At 38.1% G+C, this 16,716-nt stretch overlaps 1 protein-coding gene across 1 annotated transcript in view; it reads right to left on the reverse strand.

The window, feature by feature from the left end:
• The window catches only part of KCNH8 (potassium voltage-gated channel subfamily H member 8), a 338,704-nt gene that overhangs the window by 229,599 nt on the left and 92,389 nt on the right, over positions 1 to 16,716 (reverse strand). The window contains exon 3 of the mRNA XM_023620873.2: positions 1,272 to 1,505. Within this exon, the coding sequence (XP_023476641.1) occupies positions 1,272 to 1,505 (234 nt within the window). The remainder of the gene's footprint in view (positions 1 to 1,271; positions 1,506 to 16,716) is intronic.

The following is a 16,716-nucleotide window of genomic DNA, read 5'->3' on the forward strand; positions in this document are numbered from 1 at the left end:
AGTAGTTAGCTGTCTTCTCCTTGTGTCTCCATATGACCTGTGTGTGTGTATCCTTGGTGTCTCTTCCTCTTCTTAAAGGATACTAGTATATTGGATTAAGGTCTCACCCTTATGACCTCATTTAACCTTAATTACTTCTTTTAAAGGCCCCATCTCCAAATACAGTCACATTGGAAGTTAAGGCTTCAATATACGAATTTGAAGGGACACAACTCAGACCATAACACCATGGGAAAGGAGAAGAAGAGAAATTAAAGAGCAAACAATTTCATTTTTTAGAAATGTTATCTAGAAGTTGCATAAATCAATCCCTCTTACAAAGCACTGGCCCAAAACTCAGTCACATGCACAATCTAACTGCAAAGAAGGCCAGGAAATACGTTCCCTACCTTGGCAACCACCACGTGCCCAGCTAAAACTCAGGGGGTTATGTTACTAAAAGGAAGAAAGAAAACTATTCAAGGAAGAGATAGAACTTTAGAAAATGGAAAATGTTGGTTCTCATTTTTGATTTTCATTTCCCCAATTTAATGCCTCTTGGATTCACCCCATCTACCAGGGTCGATGGAATAAGGATATCTATTCCCACATAGGACCCAAGCACTGTAGGTACCGTACCCATCTGTAGAAGACTAGATTCTCTTTCCTTTAGAGGAGAGTCACAAAACTGCGACCACAAGAAAATACCTAGTATTTCCCCAGGGGCAGTTTTGAGCCCAGCAAATTTACTCCCTTTAGACTTTTTGTCTTTAGACTTTAAAAGAGTAGTGAGAAAGACTCTGTGGCCAGCGAACCAGAAGAGAAAATGACTATGCTGATCTCCTTTAAATTAATGGCCTTTTTTTCCAGCAAACACTCGATCTCTCTCCTTAATGACTGAGGTTGAGATGTGGTTCTTAAAGGTATAAAATTTGGAAAAATATCTCTGGATAAAACATCATCTGTTAATATATTAATAATGATCATATCTAATACATATTTTAAGAATGACCATAATAGAATAGTAATACACTTTATTTTAACATATATTAGCTCAGTTAATATACTGACATTAGAGAGTTATAATTCTAATGCTACATTTTCATGCAGTGTATGCTGCTAATGGCTAAAACAAGGCCATCATCCAAGGCATCTGTGGAACTTCTGTAACAGACTGTATTTATGTGAAACATCATTAAAGCTTAATGGGAGTTATAGAGCAATTACTGAGTTGAAAGAAGGTGACCTTTCACAACTGCCCAATGAGCACCAATCAAAGGCAGCCAACTCACCATTCTTCTTGTAGAACATAATTTCTCCTTTGAATTCTGTTTTTTCCTCCAGTGACTTTTCTATTTGAAGTATCAGTTGCTCATTGGTTTCAACCCCAAATAAGAATTTGCAGCTGCAACTCTTCTGCATGACTTCAGTTCGGGCAAATCCAGCAAGCTCGCAGAAGCCATCAGAACAGTAGACTATGGGGAAACCCTTAGCCACCTGGGCGTTTGCAAGGATGAAGTTGCTATCTGTAGAACAAGAAGAAGACACTCAGCGACTAAACAAGCATGAGAAACTCTTTTTAAATCACAATTTTAATAACAAATTCTGAGCACATGTGTTAAGCTACCAGTGCCTAAAATGCATGTCCTGATGTGCCGAGGCGGAAAAGAGACACTCCAAAGCATAAAACGGCCTTGACCCAAAGAAGCACATGTTAAGTTCTGACTTTGGCTCACATTTTGAAACACACCATGGAGGGAGCACAGTATTCACTGGTCTGCTTTGAGGCACCTAGCATTTGGTTGGCCGTTAAGGTGCGGTGCTTTTGAGCATGGCTTCTGGTTCATCTTGTGAATCTGCACTTGATGTACAGCTGAACTTACACATGTTACTCACAGTCTAAACCTCAGTTTCCTTAGGTTTGATTTCCCTAAAAGCAGATGCTAAGACAAGGATTTGAGTGTAAGTAGTTTATTTGGGGGTAACTCCAGGAAGTTGGCAAGTGGGGATTTGAAAAAGAGAAGGAAGGGAAGGTAATAAGGAGTGAGATAACAAGGGGTTTACAGCTATGGGCAGTTGAGGCTCAATCACACAGGGACCCTAGAAGTGACTGGGTAGAACACAGCTCAGAGTTTCCCATTGAGGGGAGAGAAAGCTGGGGCATTGATCCACCAAATTATTGATTAGGGTCACTTCTGGGGTGTCAATATGTTGGCATTTCTGGCCTACCCACTTGGGCTAAGCACACTGTCCAGAGGTCACCTGGGCAGTGAGATGCTGGAAACCATTGGTACATAAGGAAACTGTCTGTTCATGATCTCAAGGGTGAGTCAAGGTGATATTGGAAGGACAGTGACAGGTATGCTACAAGGATGATAGTGTTACCTACATTATAGGCGTGTTGTAGGGGTTACGAGATAATGTTTACAATGAGCTTAGTACAGTGCCTGGCACAAATAAGTACTCAACAAAAAATTATTATTGAGTATTATTCGTATCTTTAAGGTTATTATATGAATAAATAAGAAGCAGAAGGCAATCAAAAGCAGTAGACTTGTTAAGTGCTTAGGGATAACCCCTGGAGGCAAGCCTGAGAGGAAATATTCAGGGAAGATTCCCGCATGACAAATTTTGTGAGATTAACTTTGAGGGAGGGATATGATGTTTATAGGCAAAAAGATGCATGTTGGCGATGGGGTGTAAGATAAGGCATTTATGAAACCTGTTGGGGGGTGACTCCTAGGTTCAGAATGAATTAGAGACCATTATTAAATTATCCATTCATTCACTCATCAAACAAATGTAGAACACTGTCAGTATACCAGGCAATATTAGAGGCTAGAATTTTAAAGATAATAAAAATTAAAATGGAAAGAACTACAACAGAAGTTGTTAAATGAAAAAACAAAGATTCAATGTAGCATGTTATTACATGAACTATTTGCCTGAAAATATATAAACACATATAAACATGCACATATATACCCAAATAAGAAATATTTATGTATATCTAAAAATACGTGGAATAGCTGTAGATGTCTTTAGAGAGAGCAACTTTGGGCAAAGGTGGTAGGAACACTTACTTTTATATCTACCTACTGTAACCTTTGAATTTTATACCATTTGCTTTATGTAGTGCCTATTCAAAAAAACAGTATGTTTAAAAGAGCTTTGCAGCAGACAGCCTATCTTGTATGTCATGAGAAAGGAGGAATTCTAGCTACTTCCAGGTGGCCAGCAGGACAAGCACAAGATCTAGTCCATGGGCTTCCCCATCTCCTTTTCAACATCTGTTGCATGTTTCCATAGCCCACCATCAGCTGGCAGAAGCAAATCCACTCTACTCAGCTTTGCTCCAAACAGCCCCTAAGCCTAGAGTACCAATTCTAGTGCTAACATCTGCATCCTGCCTGGGCCAGTCTGGCTCCTCCACCCTCCCAGTCAACTTCTTCCTGTGGAGAAAAGTCAGAGCTAAAGGCCCACACTGGGAAGCCTTCAATGGTATGTTGTCTTGAAGCCATAGGAGTGAATTAAATTATTCCAGACTAATATTTAATTCTCTCCCCCTTTGCAGAAGCATTTATGGACTGTGTATATTATATGTTGGACTTTGTTCCAGGTGCAGAGGGAAAAAAGCTTATTAGATACAGTCCTGCCCTTAAAGATCAGTCATGAACCTGTGAGAGTTCCCAGCTAGGTCCAGAAAGCGATACCCTCCCATCTAGGCTATGGTCTTAGCTTCACCAACTCCACACAGCTTTAGGTCACTCTCCAACCGTAGTGTCTCTTCCTCCCTCCATTCTGAAACTTCCACGGAGAGAGACTGCTTAGAAAATGTAAATGCATAGCATTGGCAAAGTACTCAAACATCCCGAAAGAGCTTTTAACGTGCTTTCAGAAGCCATTTTTCAGTCGGCTGCTGACATGTTTACTGACTTTCTCCTGTAGGCCAGGTAACATGGTTCTACCATATGGCAGGTCCTAGGATGAGGTGAAAGGGTGTTAAAAGATGAATAAGGTATAGTCTCTAGCTCTAGCATATTACAATTTAATTAAAGAAATGCGTGAATATCAATAACTCAAAAACACAGCATATAATAAGCACCAAAATCAGTGGTACACAGATAATAAGTACTACCAGAGCTGAGAAATTAAAGATCCTAGGCTCTGAAAATGGTTAATTAGAAATAAGACAAAAATAGGCGGAGATGATTTATCAAAGGTCCTGGAAGGTTAGAGCAGATGCCTGGATGGAGGAGGCTCAGAGGATGAAGGTAGAAACAGGAATTGGAGACAGAGAATAAACAACATTACATTTTGTCCTAAAGACCCGTTTTCCCATTATTTAAAAGGCTACAGTAGTTTTCTTTTGTTAGTATTTATCTGGTATACCTTTTCTCATCTTTCTACTTCAACCCTTCTAGGGACTTATGTTTTATAGTTGTCTTGCATGTATTTAAATTTTTTAAAAGAACAATATGAAGATACATCCATCAACCTGAGATCAACATATTTACTTTATTAATATTATTATATTACACTGGTTTTTTACCGATTTAACTTGTATCCTCTCTTCACTACTTTGTTATTTTGCAATTATAAAAATTAGGAAAAATACCACATCTAGATTTTATAACAATATTTAAAAACAACAATAAACACCCATGGATCATTCATCGAGTGAAAATCCCAGTGTGTAACACACAGATTGTATTTCCCTCCTTCCCCAAAGAAGACACCCATAACTTGTATTTTTATAATAATAATTCCCATTTATATAGTTTTTACTGCTACACACGTATCTTCATGAAACATATTGCCTATTTTTTCCCTGATTTTTGTGGCATATAGTATGGTGTTTCATTCTGTATATTTCTCAGTGACTTGCTTCTTTTATTAGTTTTCTTAGCATCTTTATAATTGTTTATGAACATAAGAAAAGACCAGTCCTTCGGAGCTACAATAAGCTTCTGAAAAAAGCTGCTAAAGGATTCACCAAATTGCCTGATCTGTGTGTTTCAATTAAGGATTATAGTGTATTTGGGGTGGTTAATTCTTCCTGCAAATATATTGCAAAAACAAAGCGGAAAAAAAAAAAGTCATGTATTTGGCCTTTTCTGTTTATATTTAGCACTTGTCCTCGATATGTAATTGCATTTCAATTCCAAAGAGAATTTAGTGGCAGTCGGCTGCCTCATAAAGCTTAGTGTACTAGCTACATGAATAGTCCTTCTGTTCTGGAAAAGAGTGGCTCCTCTCACCCAGCTATCTACTTGGAAACATATGCTTTTCTGAATGCCAGTCCTGGAATCTCCAAAGAAGAAACGTGACATTTACTTTAGAATTATGTAAAACAAAGCCATTGCCATAATGATTATGAACCCATCACGGGTATACCACTATCCATACATATGCTAAGGGTATTTAACCTTTTAAGGAATCAATTATGCATATGTGATACGCATCTAAATGCCACACAGCTTTTCCCAGCTTGTTTCTAGGTCATCCTCTTGTGTAAATTCAATTTTGAAGTGCCAGTAAACAGTAGGATCTAAACGTGTTTACATTTTAGGCAGTTGATTATTTCTCTAAATGCTTCCTTAGCAAAAAGCTTTCCTGGATCATCAGAGGGAATCTCAGTGTGGGTGGAGACCCGGGTCACTTGGTCTGACTTCCTAACATAGAACACCACTTTCCCATTTAAACTGAGATGTACTATTCATTGTGACTTCCCAGGCACGAAGGGTATGGGGGCAGGCATGGAAAGGTATAGAAGAAACAAAAAAGAGGAGAGGACAAATGTGGATCCACCACTAATTCCTTTTCATCTTGTACTTGCCCCGTTTTTCAGATGAGAACACTAAGACCTGGAGAACTTTACTTTCCTGTCCAAGGTCTGAAGCTAGGGATTAAAACCGGGTCTGTGTGACAGACTGTGTTTACTATATCATGCATTCTTTCTGAAAGAAATGACTTGTTCTCTACTTCCAGCAGAAAAGGGCTAATTCTAGAAAAAGATTTTTACCTCTTCCATTCTACGAAGAGCAAAAACCACAGATTTTTCTCTGTAGAGATTATTTATTGAACGTTCATTGAAGACACCTCCTAACCCACCTGGGTCTCTCAGCAAACTTTATGCACTTCCTCATTTCCTCCAGAAAGTCAATATTTCAAAACTATGACAGCAACTTTCTTGGTTCCAAAATATTTTGCATAGGCCCGTTCCAGAGGCCTGCAGGGGGCAAAGAAATGTAACTGCTATTCAAATGATCTACTTTCTGAGCTCCTCACGCCCTTTTAATGTACATCACAGTACTCCTAAAATTCTCCCATTGAAAGATCCTCCTACCAGCCGAAGCCAATAAATGCATCCTCCAAGGGGCCTGGAAGCACAGAACTAAGTCCGATATTGTTTTGAAATCTCCTGTTTTAAAAATCCATCAGTTGGGCCTGGCCTGGTGGCCCAGTGGTTAAAGTGCTGCACACTCCATTTTGGTGGCCCGGGTTCATGGGTTTGGATCGCAGATGCAGACCTACTCTGCTCACCAGCCACACTGTGGAGGTGTCCCACATACAAAAAAGTAGAGGAAGACTGGGACAGATGTTAGCTGAGGGCTAATCTTCCTCAAGCAAAAATTGAGGAGGATTGGCAACAGATGTTAGCTCAGGGCAATCTTCCTCAGGAAAAAAAAAAAAATCCATCAGGATTTTGCATTATACTGTGTTGTATATTCCTGTTGGTTTCTGACTTTGTTTTAACATGAGACTGACAAATTTTTAACTCAATTGAAACTTCAGGAAGGTACGGCATTTGTTTTCTATGACTCTGTGTATATCATTTAACACACTTCTACATAACCTGGGTTTGAGAATCATGACTGGACGTAGAATACCACATGCTCAAGAGGTTTAGGCAGATCCAAAGCACTCTCTCTCTGCAGTCTCAAATACTTCAAAACAACCGTCTCAGAACCCAGTCTAAGAGCTCTCCACGTGGCAGACCCGGGAGCCATTCAAGCCAAAGGTGTCATTGATAGATACTCACTCGGCATCAAAAGGGAAACCTGTACTCCCTTGGCTCTTTCTGCCAATAACACAGAAATTGAGACTTTGATGGTCCAAATCTTTATTTCCGAAAAGCGCCTCTGATGTTGGTTCTCTAAGGAAACCAAAGCTTGTGTTGTGTTAGCAAGTACTCATGAACATGTGCTGCAGACAAAGTAGATGGGCAATATGAGTTATCCATCGCATGCTTTCTAAATTACATTTACATACAGGTCCAAACAAAGACAACGTTTGTCCCCCTCATGATATTGATCACAATCATCTCTCAAGACCACTTTATTCAGGCAGATAGAATATGCATGTCTACGACTTTAAAATATTTAAACGATCTTTGCACTTTATATTGATTTTAGGGAGCTTAATTGTACCATTTCCAAGTATGATGGCATCTTTATTAGATTAATGGTACTGGCTGCAAGCTGAAGTCTCAGTGTGCTCCCTGCCAAAATTTAGGAGTGTGCTTGGATTTGAGGCCTTTTCTAACCTTATAAAAAAAAGGCAGATGAAAAATTTGCAAAGAGGTATTCTCATAGTCCTTGCGATTTACATGTTACCTAGTGGCATGCTACAAATGGCCATGTTGCTAGCTTTCATCATTCATTTATGGTTTGATTTTAAAAATACTATGTAAACTATAACTTCAGACAGACAAAGATTAGAAGAAAACTTTGTAAAACAAGGCAAAGCTCAATGCCATTCTAGTGCTGAAGTTGTACTAAAAAGTGGTAAGTTGTATCTGTGTATGAGAGTAGCTTGCTCTCTTTAGTCCATCAACAAATAAACACAGAGACAAGTATAAACAAATGTGCCTAAACACCCTGCCACTGGGAGCATAGTCCCAGGCTGGCAACACCATCCTCCCTGGGAACTTGGTACAAATGGAGAATGGCAAGCTTCAACCCAGACCCTCTGAATCAGAATCTACATTCTAACAAGACTCATACCTATATCAAAGTTTGAGAAGGTCATTTAGAACACCACTAGAAAGATCTATAAGAACCTGACAGAAAATGACCAAGAGAGAGTATCTGGGTAGCTGAGGATGAAAAAAGGAAAGGAACCATTTTGAATTTGCCCCTTTTCAGTTTTGAATTTTGTACCATATGCATGTAACAGCTGTTCAAAAATATCTTCTTAAAGTTTATTTAACTGTTCATTTGAATGGCTAAATAAAAATAATGATTAAAAACAAATAGTAATCTTGAGGAAGCAAAAGAAAAACTAAATAAACAAATTTTAAAACTTCTAATAGGAAAAGATAAAAGCTCATTAAGACAAATAAATTTTAAGCAAATTCAGCACATTCTTTACCATAATTCAGTCTTAGCAAAATCAGCAACTTTTGCAAATTCCACTTTTTCAGCTCTGCGAGCTCCGATGCTGCATTGTCCTAACTTCAGGTGTATTGTCTCTTAGAGTTCAGTAAATGAGTTTAATTTTGAAAAAGAATGATTTTTAATTATGACAGAGCGACAGCACTCATCAAAAACAAAATGAATGAGGGAAAAACTGCAGAAAATCTCAAAGGGAATAATCAAATTTGTTTGCCATTTTATCCACAATTCATTCAGTACAAACACATTTGAAACACTAATGTGCCCATTTTTCTCTAGTTCTTGTCTTACAGAATTAATCTTTTAGACAAAACAATCTTTCACATCATCTGTTTACTTTTTAAAAACTTAATAGTATTATCTATACTCTGCCCTTGGGATGCCAAGGGACGGGGGTTTGGTTTGTTTGGCTTACTAATGTGGTCACAACTTCTAGAACAGTGTCTGGCACTTAGGAAGTGCCCAAGAAATATTCATTAAGTAAACGAGTGAAATAAACTTGTAACTTATTAGTTTTTATTAAAGTACATCAAATGAAGACTATGTGTTTTTAGCTGAATCAATTGCCTTATTGTTTATCAGGAATCATTTATAACTAGCACCTTTGCATTAAAATACAATCAGAATCACCCTAAACACCTAGCTCATGCCTGGAGTTTTCATCCTGACATGCTACTTCTGGTAAAGTTTCAGTAAGCAGAAATAGAAAATTGTTTCTATTAGAAAACCAATTAAGCAAGAACAGAAAGCTGAATAAGGCTAAACAAAACCCTTTCTCCAAATTGTAAAATGAAGAAATTATAAGGCACTTCTGCTCAGCAAAGAACACAACTGTGTGCACATGAATTAAGCAACTTGGAATAGTCAGGGGCTCTTTGGGGTGATTGAGGGCTACTTTGTAATTTTCTAATCCAGGACGCTGCATTTCAGCCACTACTTGAGTGAGGGTAGGCAAACCTGTTCCAAACACTGCCTAGAGAAAAGAACTAGATGTGATGTAAATGCCCCTGCATTTGCATATTTATTATTATTCCTGTATTTTCATATTTATAATTCCTGTCCCTCCCTATCCCTCCACCCGCAAATCAAATATGAACCATAGGCAAGCTTCCCTGAAAGGGCAAGCATTTTTCCTGCTTTTGCAGAAAGTAGGGGAGGAGGAAACTCAGTGTCGGCTATACTTTCCCCCTTTTCAGGATACACCACTGGATAATATAAAAACCCCAAGCCCGCTAACCCAGAGGAAGGTAAGGCCCAGAGAGTGAGGCGGAAAGCGACAGGAGACGTTTAGTGCCTTGACAATTGTGGAGCCTGGATTTTCTGGCACAGTTCTCCTTTAGTGTAATTTTATTCTCCTAAACAAAGTTAAATTACCAAATATATGGCTAATTGTGGTTTCAATTTTATACTTTTGCAAAACCTTTCTTAGGAGTTTATTTAAAGACAAAGTGAGAAAACATGACAATATTTTTGTTCTGAAAAACAGAATTACGTTTTTGTATCTTACTTGGCCCATTGAAAGGCAGAATAAAGGGAACCTAGCAAATGAAACCAGCCATAGCCTATGACTATGTAGATTCCCAAAATATTTAATTTCACTTTTCCCCTGATTCTCCTCCAGCACAAGCTAGAGTTTGCTTACAATTAGGTTTAATTCAAAGAATATTTCCTTTTAATTTCAAACAGATTGAACCAGGATCTCTACTCCAAACATACATGAAGCTTTGGGGGGGGGGAAATGACTCATTTTATTATTATTTTGTAATACTTAAAAGCTTTTTAAATTTGAATTTTTGAAGACAATGTATACAAATTAGTGTCCCTGGTGTCCCAGAGTGGACTGACCTTTTCCTCTCCGTTCAAGTTTTGTTTATATTCTGTGGAAGCTAATGCAATTCAAATGTTTTTCATAATTTGGTAGCATTTTCCAGAACATCATCTGACCACTGTGTAGTCTTCTCTGCTTCACAGGACTCATGTTAGATTAAATAGGAAAGACGAGTGATTTTACAAGCTATAATTGTACGTTAAGCAGCAGGAAACACAAGAGTAACCTAATTTGATAGTTACAGATATTCCACGGCTGTAATATTAGTGTTTTTATTCTAGTGCCTTTAAAATAATGCAGAGAGAGTGCAAAACTTTAATTAAAGTGATACCTGCTAAAGGCAGGTCTCTGGGAATTTGTGGGGGAGGTGGAGGCAAGAGGAAGACGACAAAAATTGAGAAACAAACCAACTGGGTGAATGCTGACTGCATTACGAAACCAAGATGAATAAGGAGGCAGCCGAATAAATTAGCCAGGCAGAAATGAAGCAGGTAATAGCTGCTGTTTGGTAAGCAGCTGTGATAAGCCAGGGCTCAGGCCAGCATTTTGCATTTTGAATTTCTGGCCCGCACAACAGCCTCTTCTTGTAAGTGTTGTTATAGATGAAGGGACTTTGGCTCAGAAAGGTTGAATAACCTAAGAAAGCCACAGGGCAAGTTAAAATATCCTTAGAGCTACAATATTCCTGATCTCTGTGGATGGCGGCCAGAGGTGAAGTAGAGGTAGGATCTAGGCAGGGGTTCCAGCCTTTGTACTCCTGGTGCATTGGAATCTCCTCAGTTGCTTTTTAAAGCTGCAGTTTCTCAAGCATCACCTCAGATATATTAAATTAGAATCTCCAAATATGGGAGCTTAAGATCTCCATTTTAACCAAAATCACTAGGTGACACAAATCACTCAAAATTGAGACCTTCTGCACTCATGGAAGGAGGTTCAGATTATATACCCCAACGCCAACCTGAAAAGGGGATATCCTCCTCCTAAATGAGTATATACTCAATTTCTAAGGTTTGGGAGGACTCAGTTCTGAAACATAACTCCTTTGATTTTATGGTTTTCCGTAATTCCAAAAAAGACTTTCAATAATTAGCTCAGTTCACAGAACTGTAGAAGCTCAAAATTTAGGGAGGAATATAAAGGTCAATATACAACCTAATACCCAATCTGTAATCTTTAATCACCCTCTAGGATATTCTATCTTGTGGTTGCCCAGTGTCAGTACCCCAGTGATGGGGCCCTCACTCATGAATCAGTGATGTCAACGCTGTGACTCTGAAGGATGCTAACCTAACCCACATATGGGTTTAATACCTGCTCTTGGTCTTTTTACCTAGAATAATCTTCGTAAAGAAAATCATGTCTATCACTCTCCTGTTTTTAATTGTTTAAAAGCTTTCCGTTGCAATCGGAATGAAACTCAAATGTCCTGACCATGGCCTGTGACCTTGAGGGAACATGCCTGGATATGGTAGAACTAAAAGATGAGAAAAAGTCTGGATCCTTTACAGTATCTTGAAATAGCAGAGTCAATGCCAGCAAGAGCTTACATCCAGACTTTTTATTAGGTGAGAAAAATAAAGTTCTATTTTCTTAACCCACTGATAGTTGGTTTTCTGGTATTCGAAGCTGAAAGCATTCCTAACCAAAACATACAATATCATGAATATTTCCACATTTATTCCTGTTTTTATAACCATAATTTGAGTAGTGACATAATAATCAATATACCAACAGTTACTTAGCTAATCCTCTATTCTGGGATGATATATATTTTCTGAGAACTTGTTGGGTCTTTTTCTTAAAAGATTTTGCTGTTAGCAAAAAATAAATTTAGTATTTTGGATACATCTTTCGGAATAAAAAAAAGTGTAAGATTTCTTCCTTCCATCTACTGCTAGACAGTTATTGATACCAAATGACCTTGAAGACTTGTATGAAATTCTATAATTTACAACAAAAGTCCATCAAGGGGAAAATCTAAGATGAGTAATCTCAAGATATAAACGTATGCTATGAAGTCGCATCATCCTAAATGCGATTTTGGGGTTTTGGCTGTTTTATGTTAGACAATTTTAGAGACACGGATGTTGGGTAATTGGTTCTTTTGACCTCGTAAAGGCTCTTTTGGCATTATTATTCATCCACAGTTAGAAAGTAAGATGTATTTGCTCAGCATGTGGTTATTAAATCACAAAAAGAAAGTTATTATTCTATACAAATAAGAAATTTTCAGAAAGGGGTGCTAGTGTCTGCAAAAACAAAGACTTGGAATAATCTCTACCTCCTGTTTTTTTTTCCTTTTTCAGTTGTTTTATGATTGTCTAGTCTACTATTTTCTCAGTCTAGAGACAGGAAAATTATACCATTTCATATATTTTCAGCATTGCCACATAGAAGAGAGAGTGGTCATGTTCTGGATTTGTCTAGGAAACAAAATCAAGGCTCACTCATGAACATCACAAGGAAAAAGATTTCATCTCAGCAGGCATATCAATGTATCTAATAGCTAAGGCTGCCCAAAAGGTCCCAAGCCACCTCAAATCTGGTGAGCATCCTGTTAGCAAGAGTACTCATATTGAGATGGATGACTGACAAAGATGCAATGGAAAGGGGGCTACAATGAGCAGCAGCAACTTCGCCTAGATGACTTCCAAGGCCATTGGTAAAAAGTCTAAGTAATAACTTGGCAATACTTTGTTGAAGCATTTCTTCCAACCAAGCCCTGAAGACTGGATGTTTTGGTATCTACATATAGAAATAAAGCATTCCAAACCCAACTGCTATATTTTTCATCATAAAATTTATAGGACATATATAAATTATAAATTATTATAAATATTTGTATTTACCCCTTAGCCAATAGGCTCAAAATGGATCCTTTAATCACATTCTTCCTACACAATAAAGATATGAGTTGGATTTAAATTGTTTTGAAACAAAAAGATATACAAATACACACATACAAACACACACACACAAGCTCTGGATCTACATTATTCCTGTTCTGAGTCCCACAGTGGTCCATGCACTTTGATCTATCAGCGCTGATATACTAATTGCACAAATTTCTCAGTCTGGCTGTTTGCATTTGCTCCAAGCTCAGTCTGTAAAGTACAGGATCTTCATCACCTGCATTTACAGGACCCTTATTATTTACTGGTATTTTCTTCTGTGCAGACCCACGTAAATCACTGAACTCAAGGAATGCACTGCTCTCCAATGCACATGCCCACTGTTGTTGCCCTCTAATACTCAAGTGTGTGGTGCTTGTGCTAATGTCAAGAGCAGGGTTTTATAATCCATCATGGCTTTTGCAGAGAAGAATAACCAGGTTGTCATGTACTATTGAGCAGGTCATGTCCTAAAAAAGTGTGCCCAGCTGACTGCTGTGTGGGGACAGAAATCCAGCCTGCGCTCAGCTCACCAAACCATGAGCCCTGATATTGGGCCAAGTCCACTGGAGGATGGGGCCTCGTCTAATTCCCACAAAGGCAATGGGCAGCTCTGAGAACAATGGCCTGACTGAGTAATATCTGAAGAATCTTCTACCATTCGACAACAACAATAAAAACATCGACACATGCTTCCTGTGATCTCCGATCAAATGGCTATTCCCAGGTAACTTATAAAAAATAATTTTAGAAACAAAGGGAATGAGAAAATCCTATACTTTTCTTTGCTACATTAACATGTATTGTTTAACTTGACCATGAAAGAAACATGTACAGCCTATAGTCTCATACCATTCTATAGTACAGATAAAAATATTAAAATATAAATAAAGTGACTTCCAAAGGGATTACAATTAATCAAAGCAGAATAATAAGTCAAGTTCAACTGGGTTTTAAAATCGATTTTTTAAAACAATTATATTAAAATATTTTTAGCATAACGTATGTGTGGCTCATAGGATATTGAGATGTATTATAGAAAGATGCGAATAATTTTCATACTTAAAATACTCCTTTATCTTTTGTTTTCTTTTTTTGTCTCAGGTATCTTCATTTATTCATGTTCTATATGAACACCTATTAACGGAGACTAGGCCATTCTAAGGCTGCAATGTGAGTGTGTTAAAAGATAAACTGCGGCATGTTAAAACTTTTAAGAGTTTATTTGAGCAAAGTCGATTCCAATAGGGCAATGGCAAACTGGAAGCGGTTAGGAGGGCTCAGCCAACAGGAGCTAAGAGAAAGACTTCGATAGAAAAGGTGTGGAAGCAAAGAAAGGAAATTATTTGATTGGCTATAGCTTAAAGCCTCGTTAGCTGTTTGTGATTGGTTATCCTTAGTTTTCAATTTCTGAACCTTGAGGCATTTACAGGCTTAGGTTTTGGTTTGCCTACATAGGCTGCTAAGGTAGTAGAACCACTTAGCATAACAGCCTCCTTGTTTAATTATTTTTACCGGTGAATAATTTTATGTATTGCCTCATCTAAAACTTATGCCGTATCTTCCTTTGCTAGATTCTGAGGAATGGGTGTATAAAATAATTAGAGTGTAATAGTTCTACCTAATTCTATATGTGATATTGTGATTTATAATAAGAAATATATATTTAGTCTTAGTCGTCAAAAGGTTAGAATGCAATAGTTTTACCTAATTTTATATGTGATGTTGCAATTTATAATAAGAAATATACATTTGGTCTTTGCTTTGTCTCTTCCATCTGGCTGTTCCTGAATTATACTCTTTTTAATAAACTGGAAATCTAGTAAGTAAAATTTTTTCCTGAGTGCTGTGAGCTGCTCTAGCAAATTAATCAAACCTAAAGAAGGGGTCAAAGTAACCTCCGATTTATAGCCAGTTAGTCAGAAGAACAGACGACAACCCGGACTTCTGACTGGTGTCTGAAGTAGGGAGGACGCAGTCTTGTGGACTGAGACCTTAACCTGTGGGATCTGATGTTAAATTGCAGGACACTCAGCTGGTGTCGTGGAAATGCTTGACGTGTGGAAAAGCCCACACATCTGGAGTCGAGGTGAAGTGAAGTGTAGTGTGAGAGTAGAGAAGTAAGAATCACAAATTCTACAGTTTTCCCCAGTCTTCATTTTCCTGTTTCTCTTTAACCAGAGCCCTCTTACCCCACCTTCAACACACACAAACACACACTGCACATAGCAGTATTTTCCCCTTCACTTTCCTCCCCAGTGAAAGACCCTAGGGTAATTCATCTGAAATATATTAACAGGTTGGAGAGGGGATTGAACACAGCGTGAGTGAAGAGCAGAGAGTATGAGATTTATCAAGATATCTTTATCCACACCTTTATTGTTATTGTTGTTGTTGCTAACCAAAAAGTTGCACAGACCCAACCCCACACGAAGGAAGACGTTGTGAATGATTCAAAGAGGGACCAACAACCTCTATGAAGCCCTACGGCCCCAGGGTTCCACATGAGTTATTGGTCCTGCGGAGCTATGGCAGTGAAAGTCCCTCAGGAATCTGTGGAGCCGTTTATATACCATTATGAGGTCCTCATGTTAGTTACACTAGGAAGTCTGAGACTGTGCACCAAGCTTTTCCCGGCCTTCCCCCCCCACAGTTCCTCAACTGGGTACAGAAAAATGTCATTTATTCAATGACCTACTTTCTTTTAATTATCTCTAACTACAAGACCCTATGTTGGAATCTAACTACTTTATCCAACAAATGTGCAATGTCTATTTCCCAAGTGAGTACAATCAAATCTGTGCCAGAAGTCAGTTTTCTTGGTTTTAATTTTGGCCATTTTCCCTAAAATAATCATTGAAAAAACTTAGATCGCTCCAACTAACATAGCTTTAACTCAGCACCTTAGATTACTGTGATTCTGTACCTGAGACAATCCCAGGGCATTAAAAAGATTAACATTGGGGCCAGCCCCATGGGCTAGTGGTTAAGTTCAGTGCACTCCGCTTCAGTGGCCTAGGTTCGGTTCCCAGACGTGGACCTACACCACTTGTCAGCCATGCTGTGGCAGTGACACATATATAAAGTGGAGGAAGATTGGCACAGATGTTAGCTCAGGGCGAATCTTCCTCAAGCAAAAAGAAGAAGATTGGCAACAGATGTTAGCTCAGGGTGAATCTTCCTCAACAATAAAAACAAAAAGATTAACAGCATCTGCACTTTTAAGAAAAATCCACTTATTTGATAATATTTATCTTTTCCAGTTGTAACAAACTTACGCAGATGATCTTTGTTAAATAATATTTATTATTAAATATTGAAACATAAAAATTAAAGACAGTAATGTGACGAACACTTAGGTACCTATCGTCCAGAATTAACAAATATTAACGTTTCCATATTAATGTCTAATTTTATAATATCACAGATGCAGGTGACATGCTTCCTCAATGCTAGTCACGCTCATACTTCCCCAGAAGTACACGCAATCCTGGAGTGGGCATGTACCCAACTCACCTTTGTTTTTACATGTTCATCATATTTTTTGTCTTTCTAAACAGCATATAGAAATGTTTTATGTGTTTGTAAAATTTACAAAAATTGTGTCATTCTCTATGGA

Source organism: Equus caballus, chromosome 16 (assembly GCF_041296265.1).
Source record: "Equus caballus isolate H_3958 breed thoroughbred chromosome 16, TB-T2T, whole genome shotgun sequence".
Taxonomy (NCBI): domain Eukaryota; kingdom Metazoa; phylum Chordata; class Mammalia; order Perissodactyla; family Equidae; genus Equus; species Equus caballus.